At 44.5% G+C, this 20,523-nt stretch overlaps 1 protein-coding gene across 1 annotated transcript in view; it reads left to right on the top strand.

The window, feature by feature from the left end:
* The window catches only part of SEMA3D (semaphorin 3D), a 170,209-nt gene that overhangs the window by 32,246 nt on the left and 117,440 nt on the right, over positions 1-20,523 (top strand). Inside the window, exons 4-6 of the mRNA XM_015407058.1 lie at positions 6,027-6,146; positions 11,529-11,622; positions 19,652-19,780. Of these exons, the coding sequence (XP_015262544.1) occupies positions 6,027-6,146; positions 11,529-11,622; positions 19,652-19,780 (343 nt within the window). The remainder of the gene's footprint in view (positions 1-6,026; positions 6,147-11,528; positions 11,623-19,651; positions 19,781-20,523) is intronic.

Genomic DNA, 20,523 nt, shown 5'->3' with positions numbered 1-20,523 from the left:
ACATTCTCTTTGCCTTTTATGCTTGGGGGAATCACACCGAGTAGACTCTTGCACCCATTGCTCCACATTCTCCAAGCAGACCAGGAAAAATCGGGCTGCTAGACTGCAAGTGGCGCTGATGGAAGTTGCACTCTCTCAAGTGACGCCCTCATCTCAGGAGACGTCCAGACATGCATCGATGTCGACGCCAGCATTGGAAGCGACAATCGCCATGTCTTCGACGTCGACCTCCATTGATGCCGTAAAATTGGTGCTGAAACACCCGATTCAGGCACAACAGTCTGAAGCCCATACTCCTTCCAAAAAACGTAAGGAGGGCAAGGACGTTCAGCTTATCAAGCTTAAGAAGCACAAGAAAGGCTCTCGCGTAGCCGCTTCGCTTGATTCAACAAGCCGAGGGCAGCCACAAGGTGCACTTCGGTCACCTTCGCTATGCCCCATTCAGTCCCTTGACTCCGACCAGGAACTGGACTTGACTTAGGTTCCTCAATTTCCCGATGTCGAGAACCTGTACTGAGATCAAAGGACACATAATGTCGTCCCTTCACCTCCGTTCATCCCTGATGAGCGAGAGCGATCTTCGATGCCTATTCCACCCATGACATGGGATCAGCGCCAATGGCAATATTTATACGGAGCCTACCCCTTTTCGGGATCGATGCCATGGCTCCCTTGTCCCCCCATGGAGTGAGATCGCCAGTCTTCCTCGTTCAGAATTTCTTGGTACCGTGATCCCTCCCTGGCACCGGAATTCGTTAAACCTTCCCAATCGAGACCGATAACTAAAGGTCCAGGTCTTCAGCCGTCGGCACCAAAAACTCCCATAGATCAGTCAGAACTTAGGCCTTTGACACCGATCCTCCAAACGTCATTCTTCAAACCCTCAAATCCGTCCAGCTCCCCCAGCTCTTACTCGGATGAGGAGAGTCCCCATCCAGCAATAGAAGCGTCCCCTCAGCAACAAGTCTAGATTGAACTCCCTATCTCACCATCAGAGGATGTTAAACCCTATGGGGACTTTATTAAATGTATGGCTCACACACTAGCACTGCCCACCATCCAGCCTCTGCCAACAGTCATGGATTCAGTCTTCGATATCGTACAAATGGACACTTCAACAGTGGTAGCCCTTCCCATGACGTCAGTCCTTTTGCAAACAGCCAAAGCCCCATGGACTCATCCTTACTCTGTATCGATCTCTAATAAGAGGTTGGATCATATGTATAAGATTCAAGAATCTGGGGCAGAATTCCTTTTTGTTCATCTAAAGCCTAATTCTTTAGTGGTTACGTCCTCGACCAAGGGCAAGAGTCCTCATTCTACACCTCCAGATAAACAGGGACGAAAAATTGACTCTTTTTATACTGCTGGAGATCTGGGTATCAAAACCTCCAATTATGCAGCCTGCATGGGACGTTATCAGTATTCCCTCTGGGAAAAAATGTCTGAATTTATTTCAAATCTCCCAGATTATTGTAGGCACCAAGCTAGAAGCATCCAAACAGAGGGGATGGTCTTGGCGAAACACCAACTTAACGTATCCAAGCACTCGCTGGATACAGCGGCAAAGACTCTCACTTCTGCAGTCGCCTTATGCAGATATGCATGGTTACATTCCTTCGCTTTACAGCCAGAAACTAAAACCACTGTAGAGGACCTTCCATTCGAAGGTGATGGACTTTTTAGCTCCACCACAGATGCGGTTCTTCAAGAGCTTGACAAAAGCATCAAGACATCTTACAGCTTAGGGGTTGTACCTCCTACTAAACCGCATAAGGGAAAACCATTGTCCAAACAATGGTCAGGTAGACCATCGTCTAAATCTTCCTCCGAGCCACATTGGCAAAGGTCTCCAAGTCGTCCGTCCCGTCCCTATGGTGGAAAACCCAAGTTTTCATCTACCTCTCTATCTAGACCCAAAACTGCGAAGAACATTAAACAGAGCCTTTGACACGCACCTTCTCTCCCAACTCCCTAATGCTTGTCTCCTTACCTGTCGATCTGGGAGTCCATTATGTCGGACCAGTGGGTCATCTCAATAATTTTCCCAAATCCCTTCCACCACCCACGTCGTCGTCACACCACCTTCAGTAGTCCTCCTAGAAGAGGTTCAAACTCTCCTAAGCAAGGATGCTATAGAGCTGGTATCATCAGCATAACACATAACGGGCTTCTACTCTTGTTACTTTATGGTACCAAAGTGGGATGGAGGCCTCTGACCCTTTCTGGACCTCAGGAACCTGAACTCTTTAATCATATACAAAAAGTTCAGGATGACAACGTCACAGTCCATCCTTCCACTCCTAGATCCAGGGATGTGGATGTTTACGTTGGACCTCAAGGATGCTTACTTCCATGTTTCCATCCACCCTACCCACTATCGTTTTCTCCGATTTGCAGTAGGCAACCGACATTTCCAATTCAAAGCCCTCCCGTTCGGATTATCCACGGCCCCTCAGGCCTTTACGAAGGTTTTGGTGGTAGTCGTGGCACACCTTCATCTAAAGGGAGTTCAGATATTTCCCTATATAGATGATTGGTTACTGGTAGCAGATTCAGAGGCATCCCTGCTCACCAATGTAAACCTAACCTTGACCGTCCTGATGTCCTTAGGAATCAAGGTAAATCTCAAAAAGTTGATGCTACTTTCCTCCAAAAGGGTGCAGTTTATAGGAGCTATCCTAGACTCTGTCATTTACAAGGCTTTTCTCCCTCCTCAGAGAGCAGGGGACCTTGTCGATCTAGTGACTCTATTCCGCAAGTCTGGACATGCTACGGCAAAGCGAATCCAGCAGCTGCTGGGTTTGATGGCTGCCACCATCAACGTCATTGTTTTTGCCAGACTGCACATGAGACGACTGCAGCTATGGTTCGTGTGCAGGTTTTGCCCACAGAGTCATCCCCAATCCCTTCATCTTGTCTTCCCACCATTCGTTTTGGGCTCTCTGCTTTGGTGGACAGATCCTGTGAATCTCCTAGCAGGAGCCCCATTCCATCCACCCACGTCAACACTCATGCTGACTACAGATGCATCCCTCTGGGGATGGGGCGCACATCTCAAGGGTCTTTGTGTAGGGGCTCGATGGGAGTCCCATGTAGCACACAATCATACAAATTTCCTGGAACTTCTGGCAGTGCTGTACGCAGTCAGGTCTTTCCAAAACCTAGTGACCGAGCAAGTAGTCACAGTTCTGACAGACAACACCACAGCCCTGTGTTATATCAACAGACAGGGAGGTACGATCTCCTGGGGGCTATGTCGCCTAGTCATAGAACTATGGGTCAAGTGTCAATCATGGAACACGTTCCTAAGGGCCGCTCATCTGTCAGGAACACTGAATGTTCAAGCAGACTTCTTGATCAGAAGAGGGGCAGCGGAGCACGAGTGAGAGCTCAATTGGATTTACCTTCACCCAATCTTTCACCTTTGGGGCCATCCAGACTTGGATGTGTTTGCGACACGCAGCAACAGAAAATGTCACCTGTTCTGCTCCAGAACAGGGATAGATCCCCTATCTCTGGGAGATGGTCTTCTGGTCCCGTGGTCACATCTTCACGTGCTCCTCTTTCTTCCAATTCCTCTAATACCCAGAGTACTAGTCAAGTTAATGCAGGAAAAACCACGATGTCTCAGTGACACCGTGGTGGTCCTGACAACATTGGTTCTCCACTCTGCTCCACCTGTCCAAGGGCTCCTTCATTCACCTTCCCCCAGCTGCAGACCTCCTCCTCGCAGAGAAGGGTCGGATTTTGCATCACGATGTGAAGTGTCTCAAGCTTCGATCTGGAGGATCCTTTTTGATCGATCAGAGACAGAATAGATCATGTACTATTGAATTGTCGCAGATTGTCTACCCAAGTTTCTTACCCTTGGAAGTGGAAGAAATTCTTGTCTTACCTTACCTCATTGGGATTGCCACCACCACCATCTGACCTGATGGCAATCTTTGGGTTCTTATTGTCTCGTTTAGACCTAGGACTCAGTTGTGCCTCGCTGAAGGTCTATTTAGCCACAATTTTGGCAAATCACCCGATGATTGATGGTCACTCTGTCTTCTCTCACCCCCAGACCAAGAAGTTTCTTAAAGGTCTGACCCACCTCTTCCCTCGTCACGTGGACCCACGCCAGCGTGGGATCTACCGATGGTGCTTGCACGGCTCATGGACAAGCCATTTGAACCGATGGTTACTTGCAGTCTACAGCTTTTGTCGTAAAAGACAGCCTTTTTAGTCACAGTTACCTCCACCAGGAGGATGGGCAAGTTATCGGCACTCCGCTGTGACCCACCTTATTTGAGTTTTAGTCATAATGGGGTCACGTTGGCTCCAGATGATATAGGATACTAAGGGTTTGTTGATATGGTTTTTACATTATTTTTGGAGGCAGTCTTAGCTTAGTCTCAGATTATTCTCACAATGGTGTCCTCCTGAAACACAGCTATAGATTATAGATTAAGGCTGTCACCAAATCCTACATAAGCTTTGTTAATCATGGTTTGGTGGAATGTCTGAACTGAGCCTTTGCTTTGCCTATCCTCCATATTTAAATTCAGTGGTGCCACAGCACAACTTTACAGTATTGCAGCAGTACAATATATCTGGACATAATTCCATCCCCCCCCATTTTAGTGCGATGAACTTTAGTCAAGAACCCTAAAAAAAATGAGTAAGGTTTCACTTTATGAGCAAGGAGAAATGTAAGTGTGGTATCATCTCCCCATCAGTGAAAACGCCTTTAACTATTCGGAGCAGCAAATTTACTATTGGAGATATGAGAACCATGTCCTGTTTTCTGTGTAAGGCAAAAGAATTTGGGAAGCATGTAGGTGAGTGGGTTCCAGAAAGAGGAAGAGAAGTTTCCTTGTTGTTCTTCATTTCCATTCAGCTTGTATGGAAAAATTAGTGAACTGGACCCTTGAGTCCAGAACTTGCCACTGGGCAAGCCAAATCTTCCGGAAAGACATTCAACAACATGTAAGAACAACCACCATTTTAATGTGGCTTGTTCAGAGGAGGTGCTGAAATTTTACCTAACATGAAATTCTGAATGATGGCTAATGAAATTCATTTGGGGGAATCAACACATCCCTGTTATTTATTTATTTATTTATTTAATATAAGACTGGTGTAGTTTTTCCAGGGTGGTTTCCTACCGTCCTCGATAATGTGTGCCATATTTGTTAGGCCATATGTAACTTCACCTTTTGACTTCTTGCCAGCCCTTCTTCTGAGTGGTAGTACTTTGTTTCTGGTACTCCTTTCACACAGCTGCTGGCCTGATGCATTCCTTGCTGTAGAGTTTTGATTGAGTTTGGCTTCTTACCCTTATTTGCTTTATTTTTAAAAATATTTTACCAGTTTTATTGCTGGCTAGTACTTCTAATATTTTGACTGGAACGTTGTTAGTAATTATCTGAAAGCCCCTTCAGATACTTCGGCCTAAGGGTATACGAGACATCTGTTTCTCATAAATAAATAAATAAATAAATAAATAAATAAATAAATAAAGACAAGCAGATCTCTGTACCAAACCAATATCTTTGCTTTGTAAGCTCATAGTGTTAAGACAACCATATTTTGTACCAGTGGATACACAAACTAATCCGAATGCAACCATTTTAACAGTGCAATCCTATGTCCAGTTGCTCCAGTCTAAACCCATTGGTTTCAATGAACTTAGACTGGAGTAACTGTGCATAGGATTGCATTGTCAGTATTGCCGTGGAAGATGTAAGTCTCCAAAATATACAGCAAGTGGCCAATAGCTAGTGTGTGACTGTGCCCATGTGTACGTTCGCACACAGACTATACAACTTGGAGTTTCCTGCTCAGCTGAAAGATATGAGGACCTTTGTAGGAAGCCCCCAAAATTTTCAAGACTAGTACATTCGTTTTTGGGGTTACTTATATCCCTAGATAAGGAGCTGCTATATTGAGTGCTATATTCATCTAATTGCTGAATGTGCTCAGATAGTATATTTTGCACATTTATATATGATTAAGAACTTCTTTTCTTTCTGCAATAGAAAGAATGTGCCAACTTCATTAGAGTCCTTCAGTCTTACAACAGAACACATGTTTATGTCTGCGGTACAGGAGCTTTCCACCCGGTCTGTGGCTACATAGAATTTGGAACACACAAAGAGGTAATTTAATCCACTCCCAAATGGTGCATGACCAGGAACAGCTCTGACTTTTCCCTTGAAAATGCATTCTACAGCCGGTAACAAATGATCTGACAGCCTTTATGTGAACAGGAGGGCAATGTCAAGTTTTTGCTAGTGATGTAAGAACTTATGTATTCATATTTGGATGGGGGCATATCATACCTCAACAAATATCTTCACTTGAAACAATATGATTATTCCAGGGCCACTTTATGAAAGTATTAATGGTGTGAAGCACATATTTTTGCCTAGATCCCTTAGAGGAGCTTACCTTTCAAGGGATGGTGGCAAATTAAACAAAATTGGCTTCATTCCAAGGGATACTGTGATGCCCTGGGTAGTGTGCAAGAGGTAGAAGAACTGGGGGGTCAGTTCTTGCTGAGCCACTTTGCTCTCTGGATTACTGCCTCCTTATTTTTCCCTCATTATGTCTTGGGTGGCTTACACCCGAACCTCACTTTCCTCTGTGCTGCTATGCTGAGTTCTAACTCCTTAGTTCTGTGCCTTCAAAAGGCGAGGTGACCATTTTACACATTTTAGTAATCCTCAAGCTGCACGGTTGGGAATTCGGGGAGTCTAGACTCTAATCTCCTGTTGGGGAAGCAAAAACTCCATGGTCTTTGTTTCTGTCACAAATTTTTCATACCTGCTTGACAACCTTTGAGACTTGCTAACAACTCACAGGGTATGGAAGGAGATGCATCTGGCTGATGCGCAGGTAGACTTTGAAATCTGGCTTTAAAGGGATGAAAATCCCTCTTTCAAAGGGTCTCATACTCTGATGATGTTGGTTTTAAAATCTGAGCCTGTGAAGCTGTTGCCAGATTTTTTCTTAAATTCTTTGGAAGTAGGTTGTTCATGTCTCCTGCTATAGAAAACCCAATGATGCAGGGATAGAAGAACTGGCAGCAGTTTGCAGCCAGCCAAATGCCCTGTGGGAAATTCACAAACTGCGCATGACAGTGAGAGGCATCTCTTGCAGTTGTTGCCAACATCTGGTACTGGAAGGCATATTGCACCTGAATTTAGAGAATCCATTTAGAGATCATGGCTATCCATCACCAGCTGTACTAGGAGCCTCTCTAATTCTGGCTTTGTAAGAATATATGACATTTAATTATTATTTGTTCATTTGGGCCAAGTAGGGTTGCCAGGTCCTCTTGTCATCACGTTGAGGGGATTTGGGGGGGGGGCATTCCGGGGTGGGCAGGATGTCACATGCAACGTCCCAATGGGAGGACATAACCCAGAAGTGACATCATCATGTCAGGGATGCTGGGTGCACAATGCGGCTCTTCCATCCTGGGCCAGCAAGCAGGAGACCACGAGGGAAGCCGAGAACAACCCAGCCCCAGGGTAACCTTCCCACTACTTCCTTGGTCTTAAAAAGGTACAAATCATAAAAGGGGGTTGATCGCACCCTTCGCCTACTCACGAGCTGGTGGACCCTGGTGTGGACCACCCCCAAACTTATCTGGTGCTGGTTGCTGAGGCCTCCTCCACTGGCCTCCCCCTAAACCAACAAAGCCCCCTTCCAATGCCTAGAGAGGCCATCCCGGTCACTGGTATCGCTGCTGCTGCCGGCCCTGGAGCTGGGCAGCAGTGCTCCCCCAGTAGCAAAAACATATAGTTGCTGCTGTGTCCACAACTGCATTTACCTAGCCATGTGAGGGAAAAATAGGACTGGGCACATAGGGACAGGTATGTCTCTCCTTGCAGTGTTAAAAGCATATTTCAGATAATGGGTTCCCTGTTCTCCTCACATCACCTGGTTATACATCTGTGTATACAATCACATGGGACAATTTGTCAGTGTGAGTTTCAGCAGAATCGGTATGTATGCAGACTTTCCCTGAGCCCATTTCCTCCAAAAGCCAGATTCTCAAATAGTGTGTTGGTTTTGAATAACAGCATTGTTAGAGTGAGGCTGGACACTATATAAAGTGGACTCAAGCCAGCAGGTGCCTTAACCATTGGGTGGGCATATTTACCCCATCCTTCATAGACTTTGCCTCTCCTGAACTTCTCCATTGGCTCCTGCTTCCACTGTAAGTATGCTGACCCCCTGTCTATCAGGAGGGGTTGTTTCAACCAACAATGGTACCCATAGGGGTGCCCAGGAGTCCATATACCAGGCAACTTGACATAAGTGGACACAAAGATGGATGCCAGGACTGGCAACCCCATAATCATGCCTAGGCAGTGACCCTGGAAAGCACATGTAATTTTGCTCTGACAATTGCAACCCCCCCCCCCCGGACATCTGATCTCATCTTTCTTCCTCACATCTTCTTCATAATATATAGAAGAAGAAGTAGAAGAAGAGAAGAGGCCTGCCTTCTACTACTTTTCCACACCCCAAGCCCCAGTGGCTCTTCAAGCCATTGTTTCCATTTTGATTAGTTTAAATTAGCAATCCATTAGTCCCTCAACCATTGGAAGAGTAATCAGGAACCCAACCCCAAATGTACTGTACATCTAGAAGATAATCTCCAGCCTCTTTTGTCCACTCCTGGGAACTCCATACAAAGTTCCAGAACTACATTGTTTTATCCCTGATTAATCTCATCAATGCTTTGTTCTGAGGGACCCCACACATTAGCAAGCCCTCTGGACACGTTTTTGGGTATAACTAGCCCAATCCATGTGTCTGCCCTGCAATGCTCCCTCTAACCTGTGGAGTCTTGTGAGCAAAAATTCTACTTTGTGAGCTACTGGCATTGAAGTTGTGAGCGAGCGATTTGGCTACTGCATAAATTAGACTGCACTGGAGCCATCCTTCCTGAGCTAAGACAAAAATGTCTGAGCCGGATGCTAAAAAACTGTGAGCTAGCTCACACTAACTCAGCTTAGAGGGAACACTGCTGCCCTGGCCACATACTGGCAGGTCACCTGTAAATTCTTTGGGTCATTTTCCATCTTTCCAGTCTCTGCTCCATTGACTTCTCATCTCCTGGATAGATAAGGTGTATTTCCCCGACACCCTCCTATTATTCCCTCTCACCTCTGTACTTCTATTAGTTGTGTGTATGATTTAACATGTGTTTTATTTCTGTATGTGTGCATTTTATTAGGATTTTCTTCTGTTTAATAAAAACAACCCTTTTGGTTAAGCAACTGCCTGGTTATTGAGAGTTTTCCTAAAGGGAAAGATCCCCGTAAACATAGGTAGGAGGTCCCTGCTAATACCCCACCTCTTGTTGAGGCCTACCATTTACCTAAATTCCCCCAGAAACTGAAGGGAGCGATTCAGCTTCTTAAATCTAAGCTGGTAGGGGTAACACCACCTTCTCAATTAGTACAGGGCCTGATGATTGCAGGAGCTGTAATCCTATATGGAGAAGGTGCCTGTGCCTGAAGACGGTGGTCCCTTTCTTTCCCATCCTTAGAGTCCTGCACAAAGTGAGAGGACTGAGCTCATTTTGCTCCCCTCCCAGTTTGCTGCATCTTGCTAGATGAGGGGAACATGTGATCCTCCCATTTCTAAAGCTTGGGGTGCTCTGTTAACTTTACCTAACTAGAGAAGGGACCAGGCAAGCAAACAAGGGACCAAGTCCAGATTCAGCTTTCTGAGGTGTTCATTGTTCAGCTCCTTTGCAAAGCTGGGAGGAAGTAACAGAGATGTCATCTATCTATCCTAAGCCATGGACTCCACCGAGATTGACAAATTCCAGAGCTGCTATCATGTGATCACTGGTGGACCCTGTGCTGGAAAGGCACAGAAGTCCTTTCTGCACTAACAGCCCACTGTAGCTTGCTCTGGAGAACCCAAGCAGTCAAGCCTTTCCGGCTAACTTCGTATTTTGTGTCCCTGCCCTCTGCACTATTCTTTTTTCTCTAGTTTATTTTATGTATGCATTCTGCACCTACAACCCAAACCCACATTTTTTGCTTAATTGTGGTTAACATCACTTGTGACCTGTGGAGGGAGCATCCAATGGCCACCGACTTGGCCAAGTGTGTAAGCAAGGTATGGGGCACACTGCACCCTCCCGTCTCTCTCCTCTCCTCCCCGTTCTCCCACCCCCTTCGGCTAGCTGCTGCTGGGTTACTCCAGGCATGCACAACCCATAGAGGGATGCCAGCTCGGCGGCTGGCTGGTCTGTCAAGAGGGGTGGCATCCCAGGGGATTTAATTTAAAAAACACACAAATGGGCCTTCAAGCCTCTCTCATTGTTTCCAATGGGCAATCCTATCATTCCTTTTAATACATCCCCCTCCATGTTGTGTGCAGATTGACTTTGGGGAAGGGGGAAAAGATCCCTCCCTAGGGTCCAATGTACAGAGGGGGCAGGAGTGTGTCAAACACCCCTGCCCGCAAGCTAGAAGCATCAAAATAGAAGCAGAAATAGGGACGGGGGTGTAAGCGGAGATGACTAAAGCCGTGTCAAGTAATCTGTTTATTATTCCCTCCAAACTGGAAGCTGAAGAGCAAAAAGGTCTGAGGAGAAACCACTTCAGATACCCTGGGGCAATGGCATGATGACTGCAAAGTCACCTTCAAATGGCCATAAAACAGTGCAGAATCTGGAAAGAGCCGTGATGCAGGAGGAAAGTGAGAGAGGCAGGGCTATTTTTGGGCAGGAACGCACAGGAATGGAGTTCCGGCTGGTTCCCAAGTTGGCCACACCCAGCAGGAACTCATTAGCATAACAAGCCACGCCCAGCAGTAGAAACTCATTAGAATTGGCTACATTAGGGGTGTGTGGCCTAACATGCAAAGGAGTTCCTGCTACAAAAAAGCCCTGGGTTTTGACAACAAACAAGGTAAACAGAATAAGAAGCAAAAGGTGGGTGTGGCTGGATGACCACACTTCTGGTAACATGGGAATGCGGCCTAATATGCTAATGAGTGGTGCAATCAGGGGTGTGGCCTAATATGCTAATGAGTTTCTGCTGCTGGGTGTGACCTATTATGCTAATGAGTTCCTGCTGGACTTTTTCTACCAAAAAAGCCCTGGAGAGAGGGATGCAATGCAGAGGAAAATTCTGCTTCCAACATGGCTGTGGACAAATTGATGGGGAACGGACGAGTGCAGAAAGGCTCAGAGTCACTCCTGAGTATCCTGACTGCAATGTAGTTAAGTGTGAGATTCCCCCCCCCCCCGGCCTGATTTCTGAGGATCAAAATTGCCTTAAATGGAATTTCACCAGCATAACCAATTTGTTGCTTTGTTTATTAATGAAGTGAACATAACCTCTGCATGTGAATGGTAAACATAAAGCATCTCTCGAAAATTGCAAAGCAGATGTTGAGATTTGTAATTCAATCCACCTCCATTACATACCTGTGAATTTGTATCTGAAACTGACATCTCTGGGCTGTGTCACCACATTTTTGACTATCCCCTCTATATGCAGGAAGTGGTATTCAGACTGGATGCTCTCAGCATGGAGTCTGGCAGACTGAAATGTCCTTTTGATCCCCAGCAGCCCTTTGCATCCGTCATGGCAGGTGAGATGTTGGTCCTTTTGCAACATGGAATACTTAATTTAAAAGCTTGTGTAAAAGAATGGGCTATGAATTGGCGAGTCCCTGGTTTGGAACTCTGCTGGGCCCTGAACTCACTCAGTGGACTTTGGCAAGCCTCTGTCTTGACCTCAACAGCCCCAACTAGAATATGGGAGTTACAATGTTAATGTACAATGTATGCAATATGTATGCACACACACATATTCACCAGCTTAATACTTAGAGGGTTTTGGCATGGATGACATCAAGGTGCGACTGAAAAACATTGAAGTAGTCTTTATTTATTACAGCTAAATCTTTCGGACCCTCTCCCCCAGCGTTACTGTTGTACAGGGCCTCAGTGGGAAACTGGGCTGGACCTGTATGTGTTAAATTGCTCTGAGATTTTTGGAAAAGGAGCAGGATGTAAACAAAATGAACAAATGAATCCTAACATTTTTGCATTGAAGCCAGCAGGTTTTGTTATTGATCCATTGAGAAAGCAGAACATTGATGGTGCCAAATCCTCAACCTTTAAGATTTTCAGCTCAAAAGGATGTTGGGGGGTGGGCGGAGTTGGAACATTCCCTAAAAAGAAAAAAAAAGAAAAAAGCTAGCTCAGCAAAGTTTTCATACACTTTTGCAGCTGTTTTCCACCTCCCTGATTTGGCATGTTTTCCCCCTTTGGTTTGTGCTTTGTCCGGTTGCAGCCAGTTAGTGATCAGAGAGTGAAGATGATGATGCCATGGCATCATGTAGCCAGTTGGATTGGTCTGTATGACTGTTAGTGAGAGCAAATGAAAGTAATTGAGGGTGAAGGCTCTGATTCCTTGATTCGACATGTAGATGACCCATACGGTTGTTTTTAAAAGAGATGTGATAGACTCGGCGAAGAAGATACCTGAAGGAGAAATAGTGAGAATGAATTTTAAAAGGTATTGTCTGTGATGATTAAACTGTTGTGTTGTGAGAGTATGAAAAGTGCATTCTGCATCCAGCAAAATATCTGAATATTTCCTTGAGTTTTACTTCTGTACCAAGTTATGTGCACTAAAGCTGCATGATAGCGTTCACTGGGTGTAACTTCCATGGTGCAACATGGGATTTCTATAAGGACTTGCATAGATCATATTGTTAGTTCCATTAAAATTCATGGATTTAAACATGAGCAACAGAACACATGTCCTAACATGATGTTGAATTTAGGCTTTCAAGTTGCATCTTGTGTTGTACATATTAGATACCATGTCAAAAATGAAGTCAAATGAGGAGGAAGTTCTTGTATTTTATTGTAATGAAATATGGAAAACAGGCCGAAGGACCCATCAAAGCTGATTGCTTTCTTCTCAGCATAATCAGGAAACATGCCTCAATTAATAGGAAAACAATTAGACCAAATAGTTAACCAGAAATTGACAACTTTCTTCTTTTTCTTCTTCATCTTCTTCTGGAGCATATTCTGAACATATTCAGGAAATACATAAAGTTAAATACTTAAAATGACATCATCATACCATCATCATGGGAATAATATTCAAAAGGCATAATTGGTTACGAAAACTTAAACAACATTTACATAAAAATCTCCTTATTGGTCAAATGTAAGAAAGGTGTGTCTATGCAATGGCATCACATATTTACTTGACATGACCTAAGGCATATCGGCTAAAGCTTGTTCTTACCTAAACAAAAGTATTCATTACTGATACGAGACTAAAGTCTTATCTGACCCAGACATTGAAAGGTTTGCCCTAAGAACTACAGAATCATGAACTTTGTACCTATTATGTTGTCCGCTAACAATATCAGACCTACAAGAGGAAAGCCTTCTATATAACAGGCCTTTCTAATAAAATATTACTTAAAGAATAAATCTATAAAAACCAGAGAAATATGAATATGAACAATCAAGAAGGAAAAACCTATATATGAAAATCTTTATATTCCCATTCATACTACACTTGCATGATAATCCATCTAAGGGCATAGGTCAGCGATAGAGCACATGGACTGAATCCATGAAGTCCCATCTCCAGTTAAAGAATGCCATGTAGGAAAGCTGGGAAAGGCCAGGTCACAGAGCATGGTTTGATTCAGTACAAAGCAGCTTCTTTTGCAGAGCATTTGTGGATGGGTCTTGCACATGACCCTGTGAATGGTTTTTCCTTAAAGGAATTCCTGAGAGCACAAAGCTAATCATGTCTGCTCAGGATCCTATTCAGACCTATTCATTGGGGCTTACTCCCAGGAAAATGTTCTGAGGATTGCAGTCTCAGTGGCTTCTGAAGCCTAATATTAAATGCGCTTCCTTGGGAAAAAGCACCATGCATTAAAAGGGACTTGCTGGGCCTTTAGAATTACAGTCAAGCATATTGTACAGTATTGCGCCATCTTTTTCCTGTCTTTCAGACCAATGCTAAGTATATTTAATGAAGAAAATCAGTCCTGTTGAACTTAATGGGGTGACTTCCTAGTAAGTGTTTTTAGGATAGAAGTCTTGGACTCATACTTGGTGGTGCCCAATCCCTGCTGTCATAGAAGACTAATCTCTTCATTTTGGCACAGACAACAGTTGCTTTAGGTATGAGGTCTTCTTCCTTAGCTGCAGCCCATTTTTATTCATCTTGGCCCCTTGAGCCGAAGCCTTGTATACGATGAGAGGGATGCACCATGACTTTCTCATTTGGGGGTAGAGGAGAGGTCGTGTTTGTTTATTTGAAGGATTGGTACACTGTGTTTATAAAAAGAATATGGCTAATGTTCAGCTTCTCAGATAATGAGAGTGATGGTTTCTAATACTGGCCCTGCCCATGGTCCAAGGCTTATATTATTAGAACAACAGGGGTTGTCTGTCTCAGTTTATTCTGACTCTCTTAATTGCCCATAAAGCATTCTTTAAAGAATCCATGGAAGATTCTCCTGTTCTCTTTTATTTTTGAGACAAAGGCAATGATATAGTACCATGTGTAGTAATTCTGTGAAATGTCAGGAGGGGAGGATGCTGCAGAGAGTGAATTAGTATGGAAGCAGAAGATACAAAATGCTGAATGCTGTCATGACTTGGGGGTGGGGGTGGGCATTGGGTCCAGCTTTAGGTTTAGTACTCAAAGAGCTCACTAGCTTATGTGTGCTAGAGCCTCCTTCAGGCCCAGAATATGTTGTACATATTAGATACCATGTCAAAAATGGGTAGAAAAGGATAGAAATGATTAATCACCCTTAAAAAGAATTTGGATGCTGGTTCACAAACAAAAGGAGCTGTGGTGGCTCAAGTGGTTAAGACGCTGAACTGCAGGCTGTGGAAGGTCAGTAATTCAGCAGTTCGAGACCCAGGTGCCGCATGACGGAGTGAGCTCCCATCTCTTGTTCCAGCTCCTGCCAACCTAGCAGTTCGAAAGCAAGAAATTGCAAGTAGATAAATAGGTACCACTTTAGTGGGAAGGTAACAGCGTTCCGTGCACCTTGGTGTTTAGTCATGCCGGCCGCATGACCACGGAAACGTCTTCGGACAGCGCTGGCTCTTCGGCTTTGAAACGGAGATGAGCATCGCAACCCTGGAGTCGGATTCGACTGGCTTTCGAGCAAGGGAATCTTTACCTTTGCCTCACAAACAAAAGCTGTCTGCTTTTCCTGCCCCTTCCCCCGTCCCATTTCTTACTGATGGTACTGTGGTATAGGATCACCTGAACAAACATAATAGTGAATTGTGAAAAAGGAGGACTGGGCTGAACTCTTGTTTGGATGAGGGTATGGGTGTTTGTTTCATTTCTGGTACAGACACAGCATTGTCAGCCTCCAGATGGTAGCTGGAGATCTCCTGGGATTACAACCAATGTTCCCTCCAAGCTCTGGAGCTTTGTGTGCAAAATGTTTTCTTCGTGAGCCAAACCATAAAAGTTGAGAGCCAGCCTACGTTTTATTTTTCTTTAATTTCAGTTTACGAACATACAAAACATACAAACATACAAGCAGCAATTTTTATGAAGATAGAGGAGACGGTTTCAGGATTGCAGAAATTGCTTCTGGCTGATGGTAGAAATTATGTCTTTGTTTCCACAGGCAGTCTGGAAGTAGGAAGGCAGGGATACCCCAAATCTAAGAAATGCTGTGGTTATTTCCAAAACACTTTTGGCTTTGTTTGTAATTTTTCAGATGTCTGAGGAGCAATTCCTCAATTCCCCTATATGGGCAGGGGCCAGCATACCTTTGGGACTGCCTCTCCCAATATGAGTCCCATAAAGCACTGAGATCTAGAAATCAACACCTTTTGGTAGTTCCTGGCCCCAGGGAGGTACGATGGGTAATGAGGCCGAGGTGGCTGAACAAGGAACTCTCTGAAGAGCTGAGACTAAAAAGGGAAATGTACAGGAAATGGAAAGAGGAACAAATTACTGAGGGTGAGTACAAGAAGCAGGCTCGAATCTGTAGGGATGGTGTCAGAAAGGCTAAAGCACAGATGGAGTTGAGGATTGCAAGGGATGCTAAAAATAACAAGAAAGGTTTCTATGTCTATGTTCGGAGCAAAAAGAAGAACAGCGATGGAGTAAGCTCATTGCTAGGGGAAGATGGTCAAGCCTTAACAAGTGATGAAGACAAAGCGGAATTACTTAACTCTCACTTTGTGTCGGTCTTTAACCGTAAGGCAAACTGTATACAAACTGAAGAATGCAGGACATATGAAGGAAGTAAGAACTGCCAGTCCAGGGTAAGTAAGGAGATGGTTAGAGAGCATCTAGCTGCCTTAAATACTTTCAAATCTCCAGGGCCGGATGGCTTGCATCCCAGGGTGCTAAAAGAAATTGCAGATGTTATTCAGAGCCCGTGGCTCTAATCTTTGAGATTTTATGGAGTACTGGTGTTGTGCTGGAAGATTGGAGAAGAGCAAATGTTGTCCCAATCTTCAAGAAGGGAAAAAAGACGAACCCAGGAGATTACAGGCCTGTCAGTTTGACATCAATACCTGGAAAAATTCTACAGCAGATTATTAAACACTCTGTCTGTGAGCACCTTGAACGGAATGAGTTAGTAGCCAACATGGGTTTATCAAGAATAAGTAATGCCGGACCAACCTTATCTCCTTTTTTGACAGAGTTACTAAAATGGTTAACTCTGGCAGTGCTGTGGACATAGTGTATCTAGATTTCAGTAAAGCATTTGACAAAGTTTCTCATGATATCATTGAGGATAAGCTGGTTAAATGTGGGCTGGATGGTGCAACCATTGGATGGATTCATGGTTTGTTGAAAAATCTTACCCAACGAGTGCTCGTAAATAGCTGTGTGCCTACGTGGAGGGAAGTCTCAAGTGGAGTGCCGCAGGGCTCGATCCTGGGTCCGGTGTTGTTCAATATTTTTATAAATGACCTGGAGGAAGACATAGAGGGGATGCTTATCAAATTTGCAGATGACACGAAGCTTGGGTGGGATTGCTAATTCTGAAGAAGACAGAGTCAGGATTCAAAATAATCTAGATAGACTGGAACAGTGGGCTGAGACAAATAAAATGAATTTCAGTAGAGATAAGTGCAAAGTCCTACACTTATGTATGAAAATTCAAAGGCACACATATAGAATGGGAGGGACTTGGTTTGACAGCAGCTCATATGAAAGGGATCTAGGTGTTCTAGTTGATCACAAGCTAATTTCCTTAGAACAATTTAGGCTTGCCATGTAGGAAATAACAGATGTCCAGGAGATCAAAGAACAACCCAAGTGCTGAGAGATCCTTGTCATCAGAGGCTAAAACCAAGATGGGCTGTTTCTTTTAGCTCTACTGATTGATCAATCACCAAGGATGTCTGTTGGCAAGCAGACAATACTTAACAGCATTCACTCTTCATGTGCTGCTGTTGCAGAAGAGGCCAATTGGAAGATGTATTCTTGAAAGCTGCCACTTATAAAAATTAATCTGTGCAAACAATTCAGTTGGAGCATCCATAATCCAGCATATTGTTTTATTGAAGGAAATACCTTAAAGAGATTGCTACTGCCCAAGTGCAAACTAGATGTGCCAGGCTTTTAGTTCTCCCATCCCCTATGCTATATCCACTACGATTTATTGGGGAGGAGTGTTCTCCCTGAGGAATTTTTGTACATTTGAGATATTTGGGGGAGCACTGGGGAAAATCATATTTTTTTTCCTTTCAGAATGTGTGAAATGCTTTTAAAACTTTTTAATGCTATGCGTTCTGAGTCGCAAAACTGTGCTTTAAAGACTTTGTCAGTTTTTCCACTGGAAAAACTGGAAAATTTGGGGGGAACACTAAAAGAAACGTTTCCCTCCTTGGAATGAGTGAAATGAATGACAGTGATTTACTCAAAATGTGTAGTATGAAAAGGATGGTTCCTTCCTTCCTTCCTTCCTTCCTTCCTTCCTTCCTTCCTTCCTTCCTTCCTTCCTTCCAAATTTCTGGAACTCTGTAGTCCTGATAGTTCGCATTTCTCCACTCCCAACTGCACATCATTGGCTACAGCTGGTAGTGGGGAAATGCTCCCGTTGTGACCAATGTTCCCTCTAAGCTGTGGAGTCTTGTGAACAAGAATTCTACCTTGTAAGTTACTGGCATTAAAGTGGGGAGCCAGCGATTTGGCTGCTGCATACATTAGTTTGCTCTGGAGCCCTCCTTCCTGGGCGAAGACAAAAATGTGTGAGCTGGAGGGTAGAAAATTGTGAGCTAGCTCACACTAACTCAGCTTAGAGGGAACACTGGTTGTGACCTTGGTCCTTTCTGCATTTGCCTGCCACTCTGGATTTTCTCAGTATTTGAGTCGAGGCAATTTAAGTCCACGGCAAAACAGCATCCAAATAACCCGGGGCAACAGCAGGCTGAAATCGGGCTGACCACTAAAGGGAGGTAGTGCAATGCAGAATGGGGGGGGGGGGAACTGGATTAAAAAGACGGTTGTATTCGATTTTAGTGCAGAATTGCTTGGAGGACACCACGGTGAACATGGATTAAAAGGAGAGTGCAGAAAAGGCCACTGAGATGGTTAAATTTCACTCAGTGTAGAAAATGGGATGGGTTTCATTCAGATTAGGCCAGACACACTTTAGCTTGTGGTCCCTTTGCTTCACCATGTTTAAGCCTATGACTTGCTAAGAAGTTTGTATTCGGTATTGCCATCATGAGTTAATTGTTACCAAGAATAGAGTAGCTGAGATTCAGCTGTCCTGGGAAGACCATGCCCCATCCTGGGATGGGATTTTATCCTTAGGTCAGCCTGAGAAGTGGCGTGGTATCCCATCCTGCTTCAATTAGGAGCTTTACTTATTTATTTTATTAACACCCTAGATTCTGCCTTTCTGCCCCATTCAGGTCCTCAAGCAGCAAACAAGAGGCAGGGTCAGTAAGGGAACACCAAATGAAACAAACAAAAAAGACCCTCTGCAGCTGCTGGCAGATGATAGAAGTGGGCAGATGAAACTCCCTGAGGAGGGACTATCACAGTTGTGGTGCCATGAATGAGAAGGCCCTTTCTTGAGCTGCCACCTGTGGAGCCTCAGATGACGGCACCTGAGTCAGGGCCCCTGAAAATGATTGTAATGGTCATATAGGCTTGCACAGGAGTAAGTAGCCTTTACAGCATGCTGGCCTCAAGCCATATCTGGTTTTTACCAGCATCATGGATGTCGATATCAGCACCATGGATGACAGGTCCAAGGTCACGCAGCAAGCTACCATGGCAGAGTAGGGATTCAAGCCTGGGTCGCCCGGATCCTAGACAAGCATTCTAAGTAGCTAACAGACCTTCCCTATATCTCAAGGCAGTATACTTCAGAATTCCAGATATTGGGAACAAATGGGGGAAAGATTTCCTTTGCACAAGTATATGGCTAGGGCCATGTGTTAGTTGGATATATGGCGTTCTGATCACACAAAGCCATTCTTACATTCTTCTGAATTAGGTGTTACTAATGCCAGTATGTACAGTATGTCATGTTTTAATGGATCTTTTAGGGTCATCTCTAAAATAAGAATAAATGATAAGTGTGCCATGCTCCTGACAGAAGGCTGTTTGCTTTCCACTTATAGATGAATATCTTTATTCTGGAGTGGCATCGGATTTCCTTGGCAAGGATACTGCTTTAACTCGTTCTCTGGGCCCTTCGCAAGACCACCATTTCATCAGGACTGACATCTCTGAACATTACTGGCTCAGTGGTAGGAGATGACGCATGCATTAATATGCAGTGCATAGAATTGTAGGTGGTGCCATCTGTCCCTTATATATAAAGCCATAGTGGGGCCCAACGTTCCAATGCACACCAACAGTGTTTGGAGGCTTGAACTATCAGTCAGAAGACGCTGGCTGGGTTGGCTGGCTGCTTTGTGTAGTCCCGCCCACATCAGCCCTGGCCAGCGTGTTCGGTTCAGTCTGCTTTGGGCTTCTGACTGGAGAGGACCATCTGCAGACTGAGTGCAGGGACGGGGCTTCTACAGCTGGGCCGCTTCAGCCCACTCTTCTCTGATTGGGCCAGCATTTCAAGGTCATTTGCATATGGAAGCTGATTGGACTTCACGCCATTCCACACCTCAAACCCCCCCCCCCACAAGACAGTTGGAATTGTCAGTTGCATATGGGACCTGGTGTATTCTGAGGTAAAATATGTCCTCACTCACAACACATCACTTCCCCTTCAAAAGAAACAAACCCAATAACACAATCATGCCACACCACAAAAAAGACAGATCACTCCACAAGCAGAATACCACAAGGCAAAAAATGATAGGAAAAGGTGCCAGCAGTCACCCCATTACTGCCACAGATATGTACCTGAGAGGGCTTCAGAGGATGGTGTGCAGGTCCCAGGTTCATGTTTTAAAAGCTGCCTGGGGGATTATGGACCATTCACACACTTTCAGCCTTAACATACCTCATAGGTTAGTTGTGCGGATCATACGGG

Source organism: Gekko japonicus, unplaced genomic scaffold (genome assembly GCF_001447785.1).
Source record: "Gekko japonicus isolate JY-2015 unplaced genomic scaffold, Gekko_japonicus_V1.1 scaffold2216, whole genome shotgun sequence".
Taxonomy (NCBI): Eukaryota; Metazoa; Chordata; class Lepidosauria; order Squamata; family Gekkonidae; genus Gekko; species Gekko japonicus.
This window is presented reverse-complemented; position numbering and strand designations above follow the sequence as displayed.